General features: G+C 43.1%; 1 protein-coding gene across 2 annotated transcripts in view; it reads right to left on the bottom strand.

Moving 5' to 3' along the window:
* akap6 (A kinase (PRKA) anchor protein 6) overlaps window positions 1-25,836 on the bottom strand; it is a 122,579-nt gene that overhangs the window by 43,808 nt on the left and 52,935 nt on the right. For both annotated transcript variants that reach the window (XM_066694324.1, XM_066694323.1), the window contains exons 8-9: window positions 4,858-5,006; window positions 788-908 (exon numbers count right to left, since the gene is read on the bottom strand). In XM_066694324.1, coding sequence (XP_066550421.1) covers window positions 788-908; window positions 4,858-5,006 — 270 coding nt within the window. The remainder of the gene's footprint in view (window positions 1-787; window positions 909-4,857; window positions 5,007-25,836) is intronic.

Genomic DNA, 25,836 nt, shown 5'->3' with positions numbered 1-25,836 from the left:
CCATAATAAAATCCCCAGCGTTCGCAGATAACATCCTGCCGGCAGAAGGACCTCCAAATTTTTCTTTTCAATCAATCCGGTGTTAGCCAGATAAAAAGTATACGGGAGGAAAAAAAAATTGATAACGCACAAGCAGTGTAGTACATATTTATTAGGGGAGGAGGGAATGGAATCAATATCGGAGCCCAAAATCAGTTTGTTTTAATCATGAACAAACATATTGACTTAACGCAATACGCCTGTTTTATCTATAACTAATAAAAATTCATTGAGACAAGGCTTGTATCGAGGCAGCTGTAAAGCAGAATCAAGGAAAATGTGTGTGTGTGTGTGTGTGTGTGTCTTTCCCCCTCTCTCACTCTCTCTCTCTCTCTCTCTCTCCCTCTCTCTGCCTCTCAGAGAACATCTGAAGGACGGACAAATCTGTCTGAAACCTCAAATCAAAACACATGCTGTTAAACCGTACTTCCATTTACTATTCATTTGGTTGCAGTCTATTTATTAATGCCGTTCCCCTTTGTTTCTATTCATCTGGAGAGAAATCTTTGTTCTTTTATGAAATTACACCTAATGGAATGTGATAAAGGGAACTTTCTGGCAATTATGATGTCGACGCGAGAGGCCGATGTGCCGGAGATGGAAATGAGGCTGGGGAACCGGGAAGGGAATTCTAATAGACACCATGATACATGCAATGAATGTGGAGACGTCCTCGGAGGGGGAGAGACTTGTCAGGCTAATCAGATTTTCCATAGCAAGGTAGAAGCGGGAACAGTGCGGCGCTAACCTTGTAAAGATGCTGCTGCTGCTCCTCTGACATCATCAGGTCATGGCTGTCCATCACTATGGATTCCATGTCCATCAGCCAGTCCCACACCTCCAGGTACTCAGACTCGAAGTCTAGGAGGCTGTGGGGGAGATGCAGAGGAGAACAACATGTACAGAGCAGCCAATAAACAGTGCAATCTCACCGAGGCCACGGGAGGTGTCACAGGAAATCGCTGTCAGGTTTTTCTCCTCGTTTCTTTCTCTCTCTCTCTCTGTCTCTCTCTCTCCTGCCCTCCTCCTTTCAATATTCTCCATGAAATATTGAACATGCTCCATCGACTCCTGAGTCTGAGGAGATGAAACGCCACTTACGCAAGACAGCGGCTCCCTCGGCCAGCGCATCGACTCGTGTTCTGCAATTAATATCGCCGCCGTGGCCAACCTTATAGGAATACACAGATTCGGGGCTGCAGCTTCATAACTTCCGCAAAGTTGTGTGAAGTGCAGCGCCGGGGGGACGGGGGTCTGCCGGCTGAGACAACATGACAGACTGGGGACAGGTGGACAAGGACACTCTCAGATACGTACGTGTGTGTATACTGAAAATGTATATAAACCATATAGTTTAGAGAGAGAGAGAGAGAGAGAGAGAGAGACAGGGGGGATTTATCAAATGAATTAATGATTTACATTAGGCATAACACACCCAGCTGTTGCCACGGGTCTCGCATGTTAAAGAACGCAAACTGACACCAACATGGCACTCCTCAGCCCAAAGGCTCAGTCACACCGACACACTTCCCCGGCACAGAGGCACGACGCTCAGGCCTCGTTGGGTGGAATGCCGAGAGAGCGGCAGGAGGGCAGCGTTTAATTCGTCCATAAGAGACGGTTTTCTCCCGCCAGCATCACGAGCAAGAACACAAAATAAATAAATGACATCCATGAAAAAAGGGTGAAGAAGATTTAAAAAAACAAGTGTTGTCATTTAAAGGAATATTTAATCGAAAGCCAGATCTTTTAAACATTATCCCCAAATTGCTATGTATTCATAAGTCTAGACACTTTGGCATCTATGTCAGATTATTCCCATTTCTGCGATTCATTCATAAGCAATTTGGATCTGTGTCCCTGAAGAAGAAAGCATGAATGAGATTAAATCAATTACCATCAAAACAGAGCACAAATAAAAATATATATTTGTGTTTGAATTTGATGTTACACTAAACTGGTATTTTATTGGGTGTAACAAGTAATTTGGAGAGAAACTGTGTGTGTGTATGAGGCTTGTTGCAGCGAGCATTGATCAAACAAAATGACACGTAGGAAGCATGAATATATCATCGTGCTTTAACAGAAGACATTGATCAAAACGAACTGTTTAAGACAGTAAATATAAGATATGATATGATATGCGAGCTTAAAGAGGAAACCAGCCCGAGGCAGTCGGTGCCTGTACATCTCATTATGAAGCTAAATACGATCGCATGTTGCAGTTTGTTATTTTAAAGATGTGTTCATGACAATATGCTTCGTTTTTTTAATGTGAAACAAAAAGGTCCAAAAACTCCGTCAGATAAATCTCGTGCCCGAGTATCTGAGCAGACGAGTGCTGTTGTGAAGTGTGAAGCTTGTGCATCAAAGCGGGATTTTTGTAGCCTTTGTTTCAAAATCAGTTTATTTCAATTTAGTTTTACAGCTGTGCGGGAGTCTTTAACTCTCATCATGATGGACAGACATGTTTTTAACAACCATGCCCACATGAAATACCTTTATTTTGCACACACACACAGTTTAACTTGGGAATCTAAAAAGCCGCCACTCTTACTGCAGGGACTCGATGCTCAGATACAAAACTGAGTTGCATCTGATACGGCGTTCCGGCTGCTCAGATAGGTGAGTCAAACCGAGGCCTTTATTCAAATCCATTTAACATCAATCTCCTGAACCCAGCAGCACCCTGCGCTGTTGATATCAAAATACCAGTATATTGTACATAATTCATCCAGCAGATCAAATAACGGGGAGCGTTTGACTGAATAATGGGAATGAAAGGTTGGGAAGCTTATTGTCAGTCCTCACATCTCATTAAAGTGACATCGTTCCTGAAAGAGCCCTTTAATTTATGGCGTTAATCCGTGTTTCTAATGCAGAGAATTAACTTGTGCGACTTGTTTTTTTCTTAAAAATTTGACATTCGCGGCATCGGTCTCTGTGTTCCTCTCTTGCATGGCAGCCGTCCCACGTCTCTGGGCTTCAAGGTTGCGCGTGCGGGGTTCGCCCACAGAGCAGACAGGCTTGAGCGACGGTGGCAGGGCAGTGAGAACCGGGCGAGGAATCACACAAGACAGCGCCTCCCCAAAGACGTGTTCGATGTGAAGGTAGGGCCAAGGAGTCAAAACAATGAATCCCTGAATAGGCAGCAATCGTTAAAATTCAAAGAAGGATCATTATGGTTTTCCACAAAATAAATCATTAGAATGAGAGGCTTAAAAGGATTAAAGCGATGCTTGATTCAAAGCCAAGTGAGTGAGTCAAGTCAAGACTCAGAGTTAAAAATCACTGTGATACAGAGGAGGGGGGGCAGGCAGGATAAACTGTCACATCATCAAAAAACAACCGGAAAACAGCCGGATCTCTGAGTGGCACGAGGTTCTGAAATATGTCAATACAGCTGGAATCACACAATAATACACAATGTGTACGAGAGTGACGTCACAGTGAAGCACAGCTGCCCATCTGTCATTGAAACGTCCTTCAGTTCCTGTCCGACGCGCATTTCAAGACGTGGACGTCGTTCGGCTTAACTTCCAAACTCCGTGTCAGATATAGATTATCACTGCGATCAGAGCAGCATGCGGATTATCCTGTTTAGAATTAAAGCATCGCACGGGATAATTAAACAGGACAACACAGTTATAATTCTGAGACAGCGCTCGGGTGCGTGTTAATGTAAAACACACTTAAGAAGCAGGGAGGCGCGCTCTGGAGAGGGCCGGTGTCTGTCACTGCAGTCGAGCGCAGCCGCGTCTCTCCACCGGCACCGGAGCAGCGCTGAGCCTTCAGGCGTGAACAGGTGTGCCACAGTCACACATGAGCAAATAAATACATACATTAGAATAAACCACGCAATTATTAACGTGGGATACGTTCCTGACAGAATTAAACAAAGGTTTGTGTGCTGCACGAGATTTTAATTGAAGTGGTTGTGCCTTATTGTTTTACACAATCAGCTAAAACCGTGTGGAATAGAGACTTGGTGCAAAACACAAATGTATGGTAGGTTGTTAAGATTTGCTAACCCACATTTTAAGGCCAAAACCCAATCACAGCCAACAGCTTCTCTAGACTCATACAGAAGTACATCTGATTGGGACAATTCAGCATGAAGTAACGCCAACCTTAACAGTTAAATCTTAGCTTGGTCAAATTTCTCTTTTCTTTATTTCCAGAGTCTTCCCCGGGCGAAATGCAAGATTGCAGAGGTGCTATCATTTTTAATGCTCTATAAATATTGTACCAATGCACTTGCATTTAAAGAATTTGAAGAAACATTGACATTTTCAGTGTTTACATCAAGATTGAGACCCGGGCCGCCATTTTGGAATGTACAAAGGCCGATGTTGAACGAACACTTCTGATTGGCTGACAAGCAAATCTCAATCTCCGCCCTCCGCTCGCAGACATTTTTGCATTTACAGAGAATCCTGGGAAATACTGATTTATTTTGTTTTAACGGTGAAACATCCAAATTTTCCGTTTCTCACTGACAGCATGTTCATCGTGAGGGAGTCTGGCGAGAGCTGTTGGTCTGACGCACAAATACAGTGTGAAGTGGGTTTGATTTCAGCTTGAAAAGAGAGGGAAGCATTGGTGTAAGAGATCAGGGAGAAACATCTTGTGAAGGTCTAGGACCTCATGGAATCGTTTCTGAGTACTAAATAAATATGTGCATGAGTCTCAGATTCACTTAAAGGGAGTCAACAATAAAGAGGATTTTGCTGTCAGACACTGAGGAACAAAGTAAGCGATCAGTCGGACAAGTGCCCGGAGGAGGAAGGGAAAATAAGCAGGGGCTGCCGTCGGTACCTGTTACTGCCTATCCGGTTGACCTTTGACATCTCGGCAAACTCCTTCTTCCTCTTGGTGCCGCTGGAGAACTGCTGGCTGTACAACTTGAGAGACATCTGCTCCAGGACGTCCCTCTGGGCCTCTCGGTGACAGCGCTGGACCTCACCCTGCACAAGACACACACACAGGCACCGTTACACAACACAGCCAGCACAACAACAACACATAGTACACAAACATTACATAGTAAACAAACATTAAAGGGAAAGAGTGAGCTCTGCTGTTGACTGTTCTTACAAGCTTCCTATGTTTCCATTACAATACAGGACAGCATGTTGTTTATTCTTCAGATGTGAAGTCACTGTGACCGAGCTGTCCACGAACACAAAGTGCAACACTTCTCAAAGCTTAGCAAAAACAAATCATTAAATAATCACACAAAAACAGAATGATACACACACACATTAAATAAATAAACAATATGTCCAAAAAAATCTCAACAAAGCAACGCAAGATTGTGTCTCTCCCTTCTCTTTCATTTTCCTCTAGTCGGGTCCAGTCCGTGTCTTTATTCTAATTACTAAACTCCGTCGGTGCTGCTTACACACACAATAATGACCGGTGCAAAGTACAGACAAAAGCAATTTGCCACAATCACCTTGAGCGCGAGGACAGCGTGGCTCGGCCGCCCTGCCTTCACACAGATCCTATCTGCAGCTCCAGCCAGCGCTTCATTTGCCTGGTTTCCAAATAAATACTCTCGATGTGACTGGCTTTTTTACCAAATTACAAAGCATCACAAAGACACACACACACACAGAACTACAAAATGCAGATTAATAAGACATTTTCAAATAGCGAGTTTATAATTAATTCAATGATCTACAATGATATAGTTCTGTCTTTCTCCCAAGCTACCAAACAAGCCTTCACATTAAGATTCATTTTTTATTTAAGTCACTGTAATTGGAGCCTGAACATTTGCATCTAATCTGCATTCAGTTAAGTTCACACGGATTGAAAAGCAGTCTAACCATGGGGGTCAAAACAGAGTGCATCCAGTTCTCTCACTGTACAGAAATGTTGTTACTCCTCAGTAAGTTTGTGTTAATGAATGAAAATCAGTGCTACAATGTGAAACACTCATGATGTCAACACTCCCCCAGTGAGGAAAGGGTTTCTCTCTCTAATAGCTGTTACTGGTGCACATTTAATTCAGAAAACCTTAAAATGGAGAACTGAACTATACAACAAGCCACCCTCTCAATAAATATAACGCCATCGCACGGTTCAGCCCTATTTTTCTCCGGGCTGCCGGCTCATCGAGATTCCTGCTTATTCCGGTTTGCGCTCCAGCTACCCAGAGTGCCGTGCTCCCCATGATTTCAAACAGAATCATTCAAACCTACACTCGCACTGTCAAGAAAGTCTGCCTTTTAACTGCTAATGCGCAATGAAATCAATATAAATTTTGATCATTTGATGAATACTTACGTCTGTCTCTGGGGTACCGGGATTCAGATGTGAAATCTGCTGAACCAAGTCATTTTGGTTTTGCTGAGCGTGTGCCAACACCAATTTACTCGCCCCCAAGAAAGTTCCTGAACTGGATGTCTCCCGAGGTGTGTGTGTTGGTTTTACTGTCAATCACGGGAGGATGTGAAAGAGGAGCCATCATCACCTGCCTCCCCTGCTCTTCCCTGGCCTTGCTTTGCGAGGGTTTTGATTACTATAAGCTTTTTTCATATAAACCCGGCGGATAACAAAATGTAAACATCAATAATTTATACACACAACTATACACAGTCTTTTTTTATTCCTCGAATCATGTCAATAAAACCGTATTGCCTTATATGATTAGATGGGGAGAGTGTGTCGTTTTCCTGCGAAGGATAAAGTCACAGGCGTACTTATCCCTCATCCAAATATTCATGCTGCTGGTAATTACTATCCTGCTGAACTTCTGTATCGGATTTCCCCTCAAAGAGAGAAAAAAGTAGAGAATTATACAAACAATGGGGAAAAAATTAACATAACACAATCAAATACGGCTAAACGAGATGAAACTGCACTTGGGATTTGACACATGGAGTAAAACGTGGCTCACGAGACCACATCCCTCTTCCTCAAGAAATTAAAGGATAAAAAAAGTCATTCTCATCCAGAAATGAACCACACTGTGAGCAGTTTAGTGACCGATGACATTCAGGGACCGCAGACTGGTGTGTTTGTGGAGTGCAGGGCGCCGGGTTTGTCACCCCTGTTCGTTTACTTTGCAACGAGCACGATGGGTCGAATGGCCTCCTCTCGTTTGTCAGCTTTCTTATCTTCTTAACTGCCAAGACAGATTACAATAATCTGATATCTTTGCTTTTCTCTGTTGTAAAATGTGACACAAACAAAACTGCTAGGTTTCGTAGTGCTGTCCTGGTGATTTCAGAGTGAGCAGGAGATCCTCACACGCTCTCTCCTCCGGTCTCTGTGCTCATAGTTACCCGCAGAAGGACAGCTGTTTCAATCTCAGGCCTCCGAGTAACGCTTACGTTCAGGAGGGAATCCGTACGGCTTTTACTTCTGCATTACTGCGCTGCAGAGCCTGAGAAAATAAACACCACAACACAGCAAAGATCGACACAAACGCACAGCTACTGAACTGTAAAATGCGCAGGTATGGAAGGGGTCAGCAGAGGAGTGTTTTACACCTCATTTAAATTGCAACCAGTTATTCCAGCACTGCGGTTACTGCTGGAGATTGAACGTACACAGAATCCCCCCCAGTTTAACATCCTGTAGGTTTTAAGGTCTGGTTACAATAAGAGTGTCATTCCTCGTATGTTTTGTTTTCTTTACAAATTAGATTGGTTTGGGAATGCCTTGTGGGAGCAGTGGATAAACACCGAAACCCAAACACCGAAACCAGAAATAACTCGAGCAGCTACCACTGCCTTTCCCTCTGACAGATCTGAATCGCCCGACAAATATGCATAATTTAAAACCCTTTGTGGACAGAATCGGTGGACATTTTTTTTATTTCAGCGTGACTGTGGGCACAATTACCGTGTCACACAAGACATGCCTGGAAGTGCAGAGACGCAAAGCAGCGAGCAATTTAGGGGGAGTCATTTAAACAGAAGGACAGCTTGGAAACAACAAGTTAATGGGTGAGAAAAAGTATTTAAACATCAATATAAAACCGCAATATAAATAATAAATAAGAATAACACACACACACACACACACATTGAATACTGATCCGGCCTTGGAGAACCACTGATTGCAGCTGACTGATCCGGGATACGACAGGTATTGTGTAAATGTCCTGACTGATGGCTTCAAAAGGGGGGTGTGAATACTTTCGATGTCCACGGCGCACACATCTCAGCGTTTCAACAAAGCCAGTAATGTTAGGAACGATATTTAAACTGGATGACACTGTCAGCAGATGCAGTTAAGGATACAGCTCCAGACATAAACAGCCACGGGCCCCGCGGTGCACAGCTGCTTTAAATAAACCCCGGCAGAAGTTTTGCGTGAAGCTTTTCCAAATGAAAATACAACTGTGTAACATTTTTCTTTTTCTTCTTGGAAAAAAAAAATTAAAGCAAGAGGACGTTCGGGGATGGCGTACGAACAGGAAGAAGCCCTTATCTGAAACAGCTGGGGAACCATATTAATTAATGAGAAGAGAAAACATGCCCCTGGTGAGCAGTTTTTGGAAGGAGGGTAGTAGTGGAAGACCCAAAGATTTATCTTTGTATTTAAGCAACAGTACTTTTTAAAGGTTGGTTTGTTTTCTATTATTGTGTAATGCTAAGAAGCACAGAACCGGTTTACTGCAAACTCACTGACAGTCAGTGTATCCTTGGAAAATTAATGTGTCTCCGAGTTCCGGTTCTGCTAAACGGCTGTAAACAGTGGCGATCCAATTAAGGTGTCTAATTAATTAAAAGGCATGAACGCCAAGCTGCAGCTATAGCTGTGTTGGACAGGATTCGTATCCATGTCTTTCAACAACATGCACTCCACAGTGAAATGCACATTTTAACACTTTCTGTGCACATTTTGAACCACAGTCATCTCTCTCAGAGCCGTGCTATTAGTGGTTATTAATATTATCCAATTACTTAATTATTTTTCGATCTCAGCCCAACCTTCAATGGCGATGGTCCGTCTCAAGTCACAGGAATTCTTTCCAGGACTCATTTGTTGATTATTACTTTCAAATGAAGCGTCCAGACGTCCACCATAAACACAACGGGGAGACATTCAAATCACTGCCCATAAAGTCTGCGTTCACAGCCTCAGTACAGACAGACAGAGTGAAATAAAGAACAGCGACACAGGATACAACTCGCCTCCTTCCTGACACATTTAAGAGTTGTGTTTCAGCGCATATGATTACACACAATCCCAGCACCACGAAGGATAACTAGAAGATCATGCTTCCCACTAGGAGAAAATTGAGGTCAGCGTTGGGACAAAATAAGACATTTCATCTTTACAAGTCCAATTAACTCCTCGTAGGAATCATGGCAACAAACTGTTCTGTGCTTCTCGCCGGGCGGGTACGAGGTAACAGCAAGAGAATGGGGTGAGTGGCCCCGCGTCGCCACGAATCCACTGATGTGCGGAACAATTCTCAAACAATTAGGATGAGATTAAACATGGGACAAAAATAATAATAATACTTTTATTAAAAAATCAGCTGCCTGCTAACGATTTCAGTGCAGCGCTGAGACACGAGACCGAGCGACGCCTTCCTTTCATAACGCAGAAATCAAAAACACCTCTGGACGTCACCTGCACAGCTGTATTTTAATTTCCACCTCAACAACCGACTGGGGAAGTCCAAAGTAACGCAGGACAGTACAGGAAACGCGCCACACAGCGGCCAAAACACAGACAACACAAAGGATCAACCTTCAAACTAAGACTGCGTCTCTCTCCCACAGATCAGAAAATGGACCCAAGAGCTATAGTACCGGCACATGTGCCTTTAAAAAATATCTGAAGGACTCCGAAAGGTTTAGCTCCTGCAACATTTATCAGGGCGTGAAATTAGCAATTGCTAGAAGCCAAATTGCTGCTTCTTATTTAATTTTGCTGCTGAAAGGTGACATTTAATAACTGATCTTTGCTTCCAAGATGTCTAAAGAGGGGAACACCGTGTGCTCAGAACGAGATCCCTCAGCCCGTCTCCAGATCGTCTCCAGCTCGTCTCCAACCGGCTGCTGCTGCCAGGGACGGCTTTCAGGCAAGAGGAGACAGGACCGGCACAAAAATGTCCATCCCTGCATCCCCTACAGTAACTGTGGACAGCAAGAGGCGCACAGACCTTCATTTCAGTCATGTGTATTTATTTAAAAACACATGTGGATAGATAGATCTTACTGTATATGTCCTTATACATTGCTTATATCTTGCAATATTTTGCTTGTCAAGATATGAGTCGAGTCATATAATTAATATTACAAAGGCAATATATCGTTGTGTAAAATCGTGATATATCAGGGTCTGAAGAGCCCCTCTCTGTGAAATACTTCAGTGGGTGCGAGTGGATCGAAGGGCTTCACAGGGTCTGTTTTCTCTCTCAGCCAACACAGCCGCGTCTCCTTTCCTGTGAAATTGCGCATGAGAAAAAAAGGAAAAAGAAACGAACTCTGCAACAGCTTAGATGAAGATATTTTGAAAACTGAGCCAATCGCTTTAGGCAGGTGTTACATGAGAATCCATTAATATAGGTAATTAACATTAGCCACCATTTTAATTAACATGCAAACCTTAATTAGGAAATCATTAAGTAACATAAAAAATCTGATCTTAATGCTAAATCCGAGACTGCTGGTGTTTAGGCGCCGGAGTGTTCCTTCACCGAGGTTTGGAAACAAATATTAATGACTCTTTGCTCCCAAGGAAAACAAAACCGCTTCTCTGAGAGTTTTTATGACATTAACTGTGAGACACTCGGGCTTCGCTCAGTATTTCGGGAGGGCCTGTGTCGAGCTGGTCGAGCGCTGGTTTGCTAATGCATACAAAGGACTCCCTGGCATTTCGTGTCACAGCGCCTCGGTAAAACCCCTCAAGCGTGCGTGACGAGGGAGCGTGGGGTCATACAGCCTGGCGACTCGGAAAGGGTAGCCTTTACTGCAGAGTTCAGTTTTCTGCACTTAATCTGTGTGGTTTTACTGCAGTGCAATCCATTTCTGCTAATATAATCCTCCGCACTGTGGTAATAACTAACTTAACACCAAGCCTGTCTGGTGTTTTCTTATTAACTTGGTCATGTTTCAGCTGTAATAAAGCACTTTTTGTAATGATGCTAATGTTATACCAACATTTTATCATTTTTATGGAATCAAGGCAATACTATCAACACTCCAACTCCATCTTTCTCATCTACAAATATAGTTTCTCTCTCCACCGATAAAACGAATGCACAATCCCAGAGTGTTGTCTGCATCCTCGTCGGGATAAACAACGCAAGATTTGGGTGTCAGAGGTTGCTCAATACGAGTGGTGATAATTAGATCGGAACGGAAGAGGTAAGTTATGAAAGTCCTGACCCAACTGCTATCTCCAACACGCCCTGCTCTCACCAGCACTCGCTCAAAAGGGCAGCGAGTGAGTTGCGTCACACACTGAGCAGGATTAACCGCACAACGGCGCACATCTGCACTTCCACAGACGCACTGGATGCCGTTGAACTTCTCAAATCCTCTGCCTAACTTTGTCCCACCCGGCCCGGAGCGCCGCCGTTCGCATATGCATGACGGGCGCACCTGAAACAAAGCGGTTCGAATCATGTTACTTTTTTTGTTGGAATACTTCTAAAGCCCATAAGCCCAGGGTTTGATGGATAAAGCCCCAGGATTACCTTCAACTTAGGGCTAATCAGCCTTTCACTTGAGGGGAGCTGCATTTTAATCAGAGCGCCGCTCCGCCGTTCAAATTATTCCTGTCTAACGCGTTCCTTCACTCCAGTCCGTGGGCCGCAGTGCTCTCCTCACACGGCACATGGGCACTGCGTGCACGACAGCCCCAGACTGACAGATGTTATCCAGATCTGTTGTTGTGTGGCCGCAATGTTAAGACACTTCTAGGGAGGCTGAGGGAGAGAGGGAAGAAAAAAAACGGGGGAGAAAAAAAAGTACGAAGCCGTTGCTTTTAAAAGGTCGCTGTGCTCTTCTTGGCAATCACAGGAGGAAATTGATTTTAGTAATAAGACAAAGAAGCAATTGTAAAGATCGATGCATAAAGCTGGAACGTAATGTAAAGGGGCGAGTTTACTATTTCATTAACAGTAGGACAAAACCCAGAATTGCTCACAATGACAAATGCCTGGGAACATTATATACACATTCCAGGTAAGTGCTTCAGGCCAAGTTAAATTCGATTTCTCTGCTCCATTGTATTTCTATTTATTATTTGTTGTATTTGTTCCAGCCTGTGGAAGCTGCCGCCGCTGTTAGAGCAGTATTGTTTCTGCCGAGACGGGCCCTTCGCACAACAAAAGCCCCGCTCTCCCGGCCGGCCGAGACCCTCTGAGAACAGAGACGTTCGAGAGGCCGTTTTCTGTCAAACAAAGACTCGTAATGAATAGACAATTATCACGTTAACCAATGGAAGGACATATTTCCATGAAGGTGCAGTGGGCTGTGTGTCTGCTGGTGACAAGGAAACCAGTCAAACTTCGTAGCTGAAGGGAATACCTGGGTAAATCAATCCTCTGAATAGAGCAGGGACATTTCTTCCTCTACTAATGAACACAGCGTCCTGGAAGTGTAACAAAACACTTAGCACACAAGTGAACAAACCAGAGTGGGTGAAGGACCTGTGAGATCTGTGAAGAATTTCGAGCAAATAAATAGGTATTTCCCAAGTCGAACCTCTGGAATTAAAATACCCCAAATTCCACCGCCTGGTGCAGAAAAACCGAACCCCAGGTATCCAACACTTTTACTGTGTGTTGGCCTGAAACAGGGACAGATATTTGGTATCTGAGGGGTTAACTAGTTGAAAGGATTTTAACCTTAAAATTGACAGCAACTAAACGGCTCTGACATTGGGTTGCTGTGCTTTATTCTAACCAGTAAGCCACCTTCAAAGTTGCTGTCAGGTAAATGACCTTGTATTTCATTAACTGATAATTAAATGGATTTATTCCACTAACGGTTTTAATTAAAATGCTAGAAATATTGATTACCCCTATCATCCCTACTCCCCCAGATGAAAAAAGGTTTTAGGAATGTTTATTTAGAGAAGAGAGAGAATTAAATTAGATTGAATCTCTAAGAGACCTAAATAAGGCTCCCTACTTTTCTGCTGCTCAAGCAGAAAAAAAAAGGTTTCATTTTTTATTTTTTTTCATGTTTGATTAATTATTTTGAAATCCATTTTTGCTTACCTTGATATTTAATTAAAATATCATTTTAAAACATAATTAAGTCGGAGAGTTTAATCCAGAGCGCCGCGGCTCTATCAGGGATTGAAACCTGCCCATAGCGGTGTCTTTCTCTCTCTCTCTCTCTCTCTCTCTCTCTCTCTCTCTCTCTCTCTCTCTCTCTCACTGAAAGGTGCAGATCCCCGGCCGGGCGAATCACCGGCAGCTCGTTTCAGTCAGTCGCTCGGAACGGCGCTGCTCTTCTAATGCATATTGGCTGTTCTGCCGAAAGGACGGCCATCAAAGCGAGGCCTGTGTGACGCCGCAGAAACCTGCAGAACAGTGTCGGGTCCCAGAGTGGAGTCGCAGGGGGCGGACAGACTAATTATGCATGAAATCAAATATGATTTGTAAGTGAAGTCATATATAGACACCTATAGTGTCCAAATGGTTCTTCCAGAGCCTAGAGAAGTGATGGTTGAGTGTCTGAAACCACAGACCCAACGCAGCAGTGATGGGACAATCACTCACAATCGCACACAAACGCTCTCACACCAAGACACTCAAGGCTGAGGACAAATTAAGAATTTTTCTTTTTTACCAGTAAATTATGGAACTGATTAATAGTAATTATGCATCTGAGCCATTGATAATTTCAAATACACTTTTGGTATTAAATTAAATTATCCTACTAGTCAAATCTCTGCAGAGATTCATCATCCTGAAGATTTTTTTCTGTATTTATGTATAAAAAATGATACACCGTCATGCCTAATAGGTTACTTAAATCATAGAATAAAAGTTAGCGCTTTGGAGTAAATTAAAGATAATTACGGGTAGTTTTGTATAATTCCTAGCAATTATGTGTAATTTTAAAAGTAATTCTGTCAGAAAAATAATAAAAGAAATCGGCGCGTTCTCCATTGTTGACAGAGGCAGGGTGAGACGGAGGTTAATGCTTTTTTTATTATTATTGCCTCAAACAGTACAGACTACATGTGCTCCCAGAAGAACCTATAGTTACATTTATACATATATATATATATATATATATATATATATATATATATATATATATAAAATATAAATAAAACTACAGCTACCTAAACACACTGTGAAGGCTGAGCAACCGCCTGTTTGATGGAGGACCGTTGGAGATGCCCAGGCCAGGCAAAGTGACATTTAATGCAGATGTTCCAGCTGAAGGAGCTCCTTGTCAAGATGTTCCAGCTGGTTTTTTTCACCGTCTCTCCCTCTGATTAAAACTCAGTATTACAAGTAAGAGATGATGATTCCTGGCCATTTGGATTGAAGGTTTTGTAAATCATCATCATGTTGAACTACAGCCTTTCCAGAGAGTTTGGGGTTAAATGACAAACCTAAAACTGTTGCCTTTGGAGGCTAAATTGAGCAGCTGAAATGCAAGTCAGCGGAGGATCTGGGATTAACAGTTAAAGGAACCTGTCTCTCTGTCTCTGTCTGAGTTGGAAATATGTCGAGGCAGAAGGAGGAGCTCAAACAAGAATGAGAACAGAAAAACAAGTGACCTGGATTTTGCAATTAACAGCATTCTCAGAGTTAAATTAAGAAACAGAATTGGGTCTAAATAAGCTTTAAGGGGCATCACATGACCAAATATAAAATGCAAAATGTTCGAAGCCCCAGGTAAATCCAATTTTAATGATCTGAATTTTGCAAAGCATGAAAATACACCTGCTCATCAGAAAATTGCTTCATACTTTAAAATCTATACAGGCCCATGGCTATTCAAAATACTATTAAGTCTACCTGATATTTTTATTTTTTACCAGAGACTCAATGTGGCCGATCTCCCTATTGAAATCCCTGTGCATATGTATATATACAGTATCTTATACAATATTAAACAAATTACACCACATGTATGTAGCAGCTCTATGCTTTCTAATGCTAAACTTACAAAAAATAATCAAATCTGAACATAAAATACATTTTTCATAATTTATACAGCATATCACGAATTTCAATTCATATTCAACCTCAGTCAACAGTCCTGAATATCTGAGAGGTACCAGGGGAACACAGGCACCCCCCCACTGCGAAGAGTGACTGCCTCACACTGACGCACAGACAGTCAGACTAACACGGACTCCGTGCTGGAGGACAGACAGCCACACTGAGCACAGAGCTGCCCTGACAAAGACAAGTAAACACCATCCACTGCCATGCTGCTGCTACTCAGCCAACTTAGGCACGCATCGTTGCTGGGGTCCAAGAGTCAAAACTGCCCGTCTCCTCAGCAGCTGTGTCCACAACACTAGAGTACACATAGACCTGGACAACATCAGCGCTGACCCCCGTCCACACAGCAAACTCTGGACAGTGAGACACACAGACCTCTACAATTCCTGAGCAATGATCATAAACAGATTTAATAAACAGATCATAAACTGATTTGCTGCAGATAGTAGAGTCAGAATTGCTTCAGATTGTAGAACAACACCCTTGATGTTACACGTGTCATGTTCAGACACCAGGGGCACTATTCTCTTCAAGGGAGAGAGCGTGCCACTTGCAGTCGTGAATGACAAGCTGCCAATCAAACTGCAACGAATGTCTAAATCCTCACTGAACCCAGATCTTCTATCGCTCTGTGCACCACTTATCTGGACAAACAAAGGCCTCAGTTCACTCTCCTCACTGCCAACATCTACATCATTTAAACTGAAAAACTGGACTGATGTGTGTCTACTGTTTCGTCCATGAACACAGCAGAGGAGAGAGTGAATGAATATAGATGTGTTCATCCATAGATATCCGTCTACACAAACATAAATACATACATCTATAAAGGTGGTTTAATCCAAGCTGCTCGACTCTACGCTTATCTGAGAAATGTTCCGCGTGAGAAAATAAAAACAACGCTTTGAGTTCAGAGGCAGCCTATCAGTTTTATAGATGCCGTTGCCTATCAGGAGTGATGGATAAGGACATAAAGCTACAGTTGCCAGAGCCACTTTCTTGGCTGACTGAACTTGGTAATCTTTCTCGTCGGTTGCATCTGCTCCAACTAAATCTTGTTCTGACACTTAAAAGATGCCAAAGTTGGCCAAAGCGCTAATATTCAATTGTGTGCTGTGTTGCCTGCCAGCGAGGGACTGATTCTACAAGCTGCCTGTTAAGTGCCAGCAGCCACAGCACCTCTGAAGGATCTCATTACATCGCAGGTAAATGAAGCGCACAATTTATTATTATTTTCTCTTAATACAAATATCACCTAGATCATATGTGCCGCGTGTGCAGGGCCGTGTCTCCACACGGAGCTGCTGCAGCTCATAAAAATGTCTCCGGATGGGAAGAGCCGTTGACTTGTGCGCCGGCATCACCCAGAGGACTGATTGAGTAGCTGAACGTCGGCAGGAAGAACCCGAGAGGCGGTCGTTACACTGACAACTGATTCAATCGCGACAGGGAAACACAGAATTAGACAAATCCGTTTGGACTCGTTTCTCTCTTTAACACTGATACGGTTTCACTAATATTTACATTTTTGATTCAGTGGATTAAAATAAGCCAGAAGAAAATAAGTCACAACATGTATATCGGTTTAAGTTAGTCCAACAGTTGATCAATAATAGATCACAGAGGAATGAAACTCTTGAGGGTTTGAGAAAATTTCAGCGATACTAGAGTTTAATTAACAGTCAAAATAATTATTTTGTCTGAATATAATTATCTAAAGGTTAAAATCTCAGTTTACAACAAGAAAATCAACACATTTAGAAGCTGCTATTATTGTTGTTGTAATTGTTGTTGTTACCATCACTAAACCTAATACTACTGAGATTTTAACCTTTAATGTTTTATTAATTAACAGCAGGCAGAATTAATTATATCACCTAGTTTATGTTATTTGGCTGGTAAAGAACAGGAACACAAATGTGAGCAGCCTGGTGTTTCTGAAGGAGAACTATTTGTGGCTCCAGCTGCCTGCACTCAATTACATTTTTAAAGAGGAATTTTTCTGTAAATGTCCTAAACATTTCAAAGTTGGTGTTAAATGACCCTTCACTGCCTTCACAGGTCCAGGTAACTCTGTCCTATAAACTGTGATGGATGTCTCTTCTTGACACTAGGAAGTCACTGCAAACGTTCACTTCGGAGACAAATTCCCCACGACCCCACTAGAATATTTATTCCCGTGGCTATATTAGATCAGGGGAAATAAATTAAATCTGCGGCGCAGCCTTTATCATTTCAGAAATTTTCATTCATTTTTGCCCTTTCACTAATCATCCTGCTGCACAAGTCAAAGAGTAACAAATATCCTCCTTCACCGCTGCAACATATTAGATTTAAAATAAAGATCAATATCGTTCCCTGGCTCTTTTGCTTGCCGGTGGGCAGGGCGAACACAACGCCTCTCGTGATGCAGCAGGGAATTATACAGAGCTCTTGCGAGGTCTAATTGTTCTCCAGCGCTTGGGTTTCTCTGGGTGAAAGGTGTCCGATTTTGGATGCAATCTGGTTCCATCCGAGTGCAAATAAACACAATTCACTTAATCTACAGTTTGTACACATAAAAACACGTGAAGAAAACACACACACCCACACGCACTCACACACGCATGCAGGCACACACACACACACACACAGGCACCGGTTTCCATCAGAGACCACCTTCTCCCAGCTATTGCCTCCATTTCTCTCCTCCACTTCCTCAAATTGACGTTCACCCAACTACCATAAATAGAAGCACTTCTAATCAGCATAGCCAGATTTCAGGATAATATAATCCTTTACAAGTCTGAGCATCTGTCAATCCCAGCTATAAAAACTGAAGGGAAATTATTGCGGCTCATCAAAAATCAGAAATCTCGGGGCAAGAGGGAGGTCTGAGCGGCCCGTCTGGTGCCACGGTACAGAACGCGGATTTCTGAAACATTCGGGCTCGGTTTCTCCAGACATTTTTTATTCCTGCCTTTAGACTTTAGGAATATATTTCACGACTCAGTTTTCTCTCTCCTTCCCCCTTTATTCCTCCGTTTTTCATGCACCATTGCAGCTATCTTACCTTCAGCAGTTTGGCGGGATTTCAGGGAGGAGAGATCCAGAGGGCAAACATTAGAATTTTATATCACTTCAAGAAGGGAAAGGGGGGAAAAAAGACATATGAAGCTACACTGACATTCACTGAAGGTTCCCCAGGGAGGATAACACATGTTTTTGTCTTTCACCTGCTAGGCATGTTAAATCAGCACAATGATAAGGTAATTCCATCGCAGATATTTCATAACAATCTCGACGTTTTTATGTTTACCAGCTCGGCTATAAGCACTCTTGATTAAAAAAAAGTTGCAGTGTTGATGAGATAAAAAATAAAGGACAGTCTATACCAGGTACAGTCATTTGATCTTGAGAGCAATAGCATCACTTTTAAAAGTGTTACGTCACAACAAATCCGTCCCCCCCGCGAATTTTATTATTTAATAGTCATTTTATTAAATGTATAGTTTGGGATTATAAACATCCACATTTGTGTTTCACAGAGTAAGAAAAGCACAGTATTCAGTAATGTGAGTTTAAAATAGTTATTTAAATAGAACTGATTTCTCTTTCATGTGAATCAAAATGCTGGCACCATTATTTATTTATCTGTTCTTTATTCACACCCCTCTGTCCGGCTCGTACAGTATATCTCGTGCCTGTAATATCTGCAGTATGAATAATAGAGAGAACCATGTTTGCCTCTGTGATGTTGCCTCGGCTCATCTTGGAAGGATGCTTAAACATTTATGGTCAATTATTCCTCACAGAGAGCAGATTCAGTCTGAGGGGTAAACGCACCCTCTTAACACTCCCGCGCCGATCGGCCCCCGCTCCTCCCCGGATCCCCCAATACCTGCGTGGGACCTGAGCGCAGAGCGAGAGAGAGGGTCTGACCTTCTGTGTCAGTGTGTCTTAAAACCAGCACTGACAGAAATGTACTCACATTCATACTATATATATATATATATATATATACATATATTCCAAACTCCACAGACGCATATTGAACTTGATATCAAAGCTCTACATTGGTTTTATCAGTTTTGTAAATCACCTCTACATTGATGTTTTTCTCAAGAATCGATGCATCAGTAATTCTGGAAATAAAACTCTGACATGTTTTAATATATCCAGAGTTAACCACCTTGAGAAGACGGGCCGGGCACAAGAGCCATAATGAAGTCAAATCTAACACCAGACACTGAAAAAACACGTTATATCTCCCGATTAGGACTCCCAATTAAATCTAAACCTCATTCCACCTACCAGTCGTGGACACGATCAAACAGACTTGTGAATGAATCATGTGCTGGAGATGCTCGAAGCCAGTGGGTCAAAATTGTGACTTGATTCAGCCCTGGGTTCACAAACATTGTGTGTTTACAAGGAATGTGGGGAGAACATTGCTGGAGCCACGGCACAGATGTTGTCAGGTTTCTGTGCACGGGATGAGGCCGGGCTGAGGCTGACCTTCAGACGAACACTAGTGTGCGTGAAAAGCAGTGGTCTTTCTTTTTAATTAGGTAATAATTTTCACCAACTGCGTCCCACAAGGCAGTGTGTTATTATCTAGGCACTGTACTCGCTGCCCAACAGTCGCCACTGTGTGTGTTTGTGTAATTGTCGAGTTTTCAGGCTGAAGAAACTAAACAGTTGGGTGATTGGAAATAAATACGCCCTATTCCCTTTAGACAGGACTGAAGGGTTTTCAAGTAAAAAGCGCTGTGTTGGCCCGGCTCAATAGGCACTGGATACCTGCAATAATATTGAAGCAGATTGAAATCCTTACTGTAAGAGATGTCAAGTATGTACCAGACACACTGCGTTATTATATCAAAACCTTTCCTATCAGATTATACTTTATTGTATTTGGTTTAATAGGATTCATTAAACATCTGCAGCTTTGGCAGGCAGACACCCAGGAAACCACAAAGGAAATCAAAGTAATAGCTCTCTATTATATTTCACATTTTCTAAAATTACTCCGATTCTAATAATTGCAGCCTAAAGTGTTCCATGTTGCTTTTATTTGCTTGCAGGTTTTATAATCTTTGATCGAATTGCCAACTGTTGAATGCACAATACAAATAAAAAAATCTGGTTTTGATTGTGGAATTGAGCGGGCGCACTACCTAGCAAAACAAAACAAAAGAAATGAAGTCGAGAGAGAGAGAGAGTCTTGTAGACCCTCTTGGGTTTTATTATTTCATTCACTGCTGCGCAACAAGCAGACATTAAAAAAAGAGAACAAAACAGGAATTTACTGCATGATAATGTGGAGTAGCATTGTGAGAGACAAAGCAACAATAAATTGTTAACATTCAGCCGAGCAAAATAAAAGGCCTGTCAGATTGAGGTTTGGCAATGTACGTTATTTTAATATTTCTTTAAACAGATTGGCACGCAGGAAGACACACCGATGGATTGAGAAACAGCTTGACATATAGAGCCGGGTAAACTCTCATTAATATTTAATAGTTTAAATAAACACAAATATACAGAGGCCGCAGAGGGCGTCGGCCCCGTCAACAACTACAGCTCCTTCTCAATCTTGTGTGAAAGCGCACACGCATACATTGCCCCGAGCAGCGCAGACGCACCCCTCGACACGCTCCCGGCGCTGCAGGGCCAGACGTTACCCTTTCAGACAGACTGGGGGGGAGACGTGGGACAGACAGCACTGAAAACACGAACACAAGTTGCCAAGACTGACTGACACCAAGTCCGCCGCTAATTGTCAATATCTACCTCGCTGCGTACGTTTTCATTTCATATTGGAAGAGAGCTTCTAAAAGTTCAGGCACTCTCAGTTGTGTGAGTCTGTTAAGGTTTATTTTACTGTGTAAAAATAATTAATGCTATTTATCGTTGGATTGCCTTTGGCTTCAGGACTTAGTCAGTGAAGGTCTTCCTGGTTTTCCCTCTTATAGAGCGATGTGTTGAGTGTCTCCCCACGCTATTTTCCAGAGAAGACGGATCACTCACCCTGAAGAAAGCACGGGCTCTGATTAGCCAGCTTGTGTGTCATTTATTTTGAGAACAGGGTCTATTGATTAAAACAATAAAGAAAGCGGTTTTAATCTCAAACAAACAGCTTTTCAGAAGAAGTAGTTGACCTCATCTTGTCTTATAGGGGATACAGAACGGGACCTCTTATCCACAACATACCAACAGCCTTCTTCAGATGTAGTCACATGACTTTCTGTCAATTTCTCAGTTTGTTTGTACACAGACTCTGTAGTTAGCCCGGTGTCTTAAGAGTCAGCTGGTTGTACAAGGCCAGACGTCAGTGTTTCTCGTTTTCTCTGGAAGCCCCACGTTCTCTTCCTGGACCTCTGGGCAGTGGACAGAGCAAACACTCAGGGACTGCAAGACAGAGAGGCAGGAACGCCAGCACAGAAAATAAAGGCCCGAGATAATGGCCCAGCGGAGGGGAGAGTGATCGTGCATAATTGTAACGTGAACACTGAATAAAGAAGCTGCAGACGCACTTTCTGTCTCCGTATGAACGATGTTATCGTAGCGGCATTCATTGACTGGACCCCCTTCATCACCGTGGGGAAGAAAGAGACGCTGACAAAGACTTTTCAAACGAGGAAAAGTATCTGAAGACTCTTCTCTGCTGGCTTCAGGCTACGCTCTCCGCTCAGCCAGTGATATAAGCGCCCTGCTTCCCCACACAGCACGGAGTGAAGGGTCACCACGCAGTTCACGAAATACAGACAGAATAAAAACACATGAGGACATCGCCGAGCGCGTCGAGCACAGTGTGGGGCTACGAGTATCATCTCACCGCAATCAGACATGCCATTACACTGCTGTCTCCTGAATTACATTCTTCATGGTGTTTAAATGCTGCCTCATTTGAACTCATTTCGATTGCTTTGGCAGTGATCTCTGTTAGCTCCCGAAATTGTAAACCAGGCATTCGTTTCTGTTTATTATTCGCTGTACACAAATGAGGTTCGCGTTGCTGAGCGGTGGCAGTCACTGGCGATCTGCAGTGCTATCGGCGTGCTGCTGGAGTTAGTGGTGCTCGATCTGGGCTTCGTCCATATCAGAATCGTCTGGATTAATTGGACAACATCTTCAAGACTGTGCTCGAATACTACACACTAATTTAAACCCGACTAACGAGAAGAAGCCTGAATCGACTCATAAGCAGACGATGATAAACACTTCTCATTCACCTGATTAGAGCTAATGTACGCCGTGTGCCAACAGGTCAGACCCCACAGCGATCGACTCTTTGAACCTACTACCGCCTCGAGAACCTGCCTCCCTGTAAGAAGCTTCCAGAAAAGCCCTGTTGAAAGCACGCCGTAATTTCCCTGCAATACGATGATACCCATCCCCCGAAGGAAACCGGAGTCCTGCCTCACTAGTTAACACAGACGCCTGTTTTGCATCGGGATGTCAGGGTGAGATCACCTGCTGTGATCCAGTCGGCCCAGAAAAAACATCTGAAATGAGTGTCCTCGGGCTGGCAAGCTGTCTGTGTGAGGACAAGATAAATCCTCCTTGGTCAAAAATATATATATATATGTATGTATATTTAAGGGTGTGTGTGTGTAGACGTAAAATAAAGAGAGCTCTCAAGTGAAATCTCGATATTTGCCGTCTGCTCTCTCACTCTGCGTCTCATGGCGGACTGCGAAAGTTCCTGCCGATTTATGGACTGCTCTGGAAATAATGCGGGCCGATGTAGGTTGATCATTAGCTGCAGATAAACTGATGTGGTTTGTGTTTGTGGACAGAGTCATAAAGCTCTGAATTTAAGAGGCTGACAGCAAATTAGTTCTCCTGCCCGAGGAACAGTCCTCGTTGCCGTACTCAGTCACCGGACACCGACAGCGTGCCATTCTGCGTTAGATAGCCAGGCCTGACAGGAGAATACCCGTGTACTGTCTGCTATTAATTAACAGGTACTAACTACGGCAGCGGGTGAATTATTGCCCGACCGCAACGCACAGAGCTTTCACTCGGCCAATTGAAGCTCTGAATGAACCCAAGCCTGAGAGCAGAGAAAGCTCTTTCGAGTGTCTGATATAAGTGCAGATTTGAATCTATTATCCTGACAATGAGCAGGGCAGGACAAGACACGAGGTTAAAATAAATGAGTGGCATCCCGGCTGCCTGGCAGGGCGGCTGTTTGAACCCGTCAGTCAGTTGGCACGTCTTGCGGCACAAACCGAACGTCGCTCATGAATTCCGCGCCTCACACCCTCCCGAACGAGCGACCGAGGTACCCCCCGCGTTCTGTGAGGCAGGGGGAAGGAAATAAAGTTTCATTTTTAATCAAGCCTCTTTGCGAGGTGCTGCTCGATACGCAGCAGGCGTCCGGGAGCAGGAGGCCGGGATTGAGAGCCGCTGACGTGCCCACTGTGAAGCGATGTCCACGCCTGCCTTCTGTTCGCCGCGGTGTTGTTGTGCCAAATCCGGAGACAAGGAGCGCCACGCCGAAACGCTGATTACTTAAAACACCTTGGGCTGCGTAATATGAAAGTCACAGGGATCCCCCACCAAATAAATGTTTGATTTATGGCATTGCACAAATTAATGCACTACTGTAAAAATAAATGATTCACTGTTTCTCTCTGTGTTGGCTGTTTCTCTTCTCAGTGTAAGGGTGAATGTTTGGAGTATCGCCTTTTAAGATTGTTGGTTTTCAGCCATTGCGTTCGTCATACTAGACCAGCGAACAATAAATTCAGATAAACGAGGAGACCGGATGTGATAGAGAGGAAGAAAGAAAAGGAATAAAACTTAATTTGTTGCAACCCTTGCATCGATCGTCCAGAGTTACTAAACACTAACCTAACAGTTGTTTTACAATTTGTTAAACTGAATTAAACTGCCTGCTTTGGAGTTGTGGCTTTTTAAAAACAAGTGAAAGCTTTTCAATAGGCTTGAAATACATGCATCATTACTGTGGGAATAAGCAGAATGGTCACCACAGCCCACCCTACCCTCAACCTTATTAAACTCTGAGCTGTGGCAACTACAGTGGAAAGTCACCACCAGATAAATACACACCTCTAATACACAAGGGTAAGTTTTACAAAGCACACAAACATTACTGACAGGCTTTTTCAACTTTGCAATCTTAATAAAGGAACGCAGAAGCGGACGATTCAAACTCGATCGGAAGGGGAATGAGTGGAAGCCCAGCAGAGAAAAAAAACCATCTGTGTGTTTATGTTTCTCACTTCTGTGATCTTTCGACAATTTAATTAGAAGAGAATAACTAAACAGCACAAGCCCCCCTAAGATTACCATTCGAAAAGCATCCACTACCATTAAAACTTTATGGTCCTGGCTAAAATAATTCAGACAGAAAAATGACAACCTGAGCATATGTTTAGTGCAATGATAACAAACCGTTATCGCTGTCAGGAGAGACTAACACAGGTTTATGCACACCTTAATGGCATACAGGGGAAAATGTGAGTATCTTCATAACATAATATATTACAGGAGTGACAGCAAGCATTGCTCTTTTGTGTGCAGTTTTATAGAAGAGAATTAATGACCAAAAATGCACCTGTTGTTCTAAGGATTAGTAATTAATGACAAGACTGGAGTTTCTCATCTAAAATGTGCTGGAAAGCAATTTTTCAAGATCATACACTTTGCATTTCAGACCATTTAATGTGGAACTTTATTAACGTAGAGCACAGCGACGATATTGATGTGTGACAACAGTGATCCATTTTCATGATTTGTTAATTTTATTTTGGGGGCGATTGCTCAGTGACTTAATTCGATTCGCTGGGAATTATATGTTTCCAGCGTCTGTGCCAGAGCAGACCGATCAGGCTTTCTTATTAGCTGCTGTGGCCGACAGGGAGCTATGATTTGTGGATCTGGCCGTGTTTACAGTACTCCTGAATCACCATGAACTACAGAACCAGTGGGAACTACAGAAACCTAATTTGGGCCCCATTAGTAGGAATCTTTCCACACCAATCAGGTCTGTTCAGCTATCGTCTCCGTCCTCTATATCTCTGTGTAAAAATCTGAAATGAAATAATTAATAAACTCTACCAAGCACTCTTAGGGCCTCCCCTCATTCCTGCTGCCAACAAAATAAAGTCAGCCAACAACAATAGCTGCCATTGCTCTGCTAACAGTAAAAAGGGTAAAAACTCAACTAGAAAGTTTAGTGTGAGTGTGAGCTCACACCTATGATGTCATAATACAAGATCTTGGAAATGCCAGATAACAAAAAAAGTGACAGATAAACGAATGTAACCAAAGTGGCTCAAAGGAAGAACGAAGGCCTCTGAACCGAACAGCTGACGAATCCCGGTCAACATTACGAGGGTACGAACGCACACCTGCAGAACCTGTTACCAGTCCAGTCCTGTCTGTGTTCGCATCTCTCTCTCTCTCTCTCTCTCTCTCCGGTCCGCAGACGAGGCAGCAAGTCTAGCACACAATCCTGCCACGCGAAACAGCTCTGCTATTTATCTGCCTCGCTCTGGAAGGGATGATCGGCTAATAAAGTGCAGAGCGCCCCGGCCGACCCACGGCGCTCTATTAGGCTAACCCCGAACACCGGCGGCTACGCGGAGCCAAGAAGTTGT

Source organism: Amia ocellicauda, chromosome 21 (assembly GCF_036373705.1).
Source record: "Amia ocellicauda isolate fAmiCal2 chromosome 21, fAmiCal2.hap1, whole genome shotgun sequence".
NCBI classification, from domain to species: Eukaryota; Metazoa; Chordata; class Actinopteri; order Amiiformes; family Amiidae; genus Amia; species Amia ocellicauda.
Note: the sequence above shows the minus strand (reverse complement) of the source record. Positions and strands in the feature narration are given on the sequence as shown.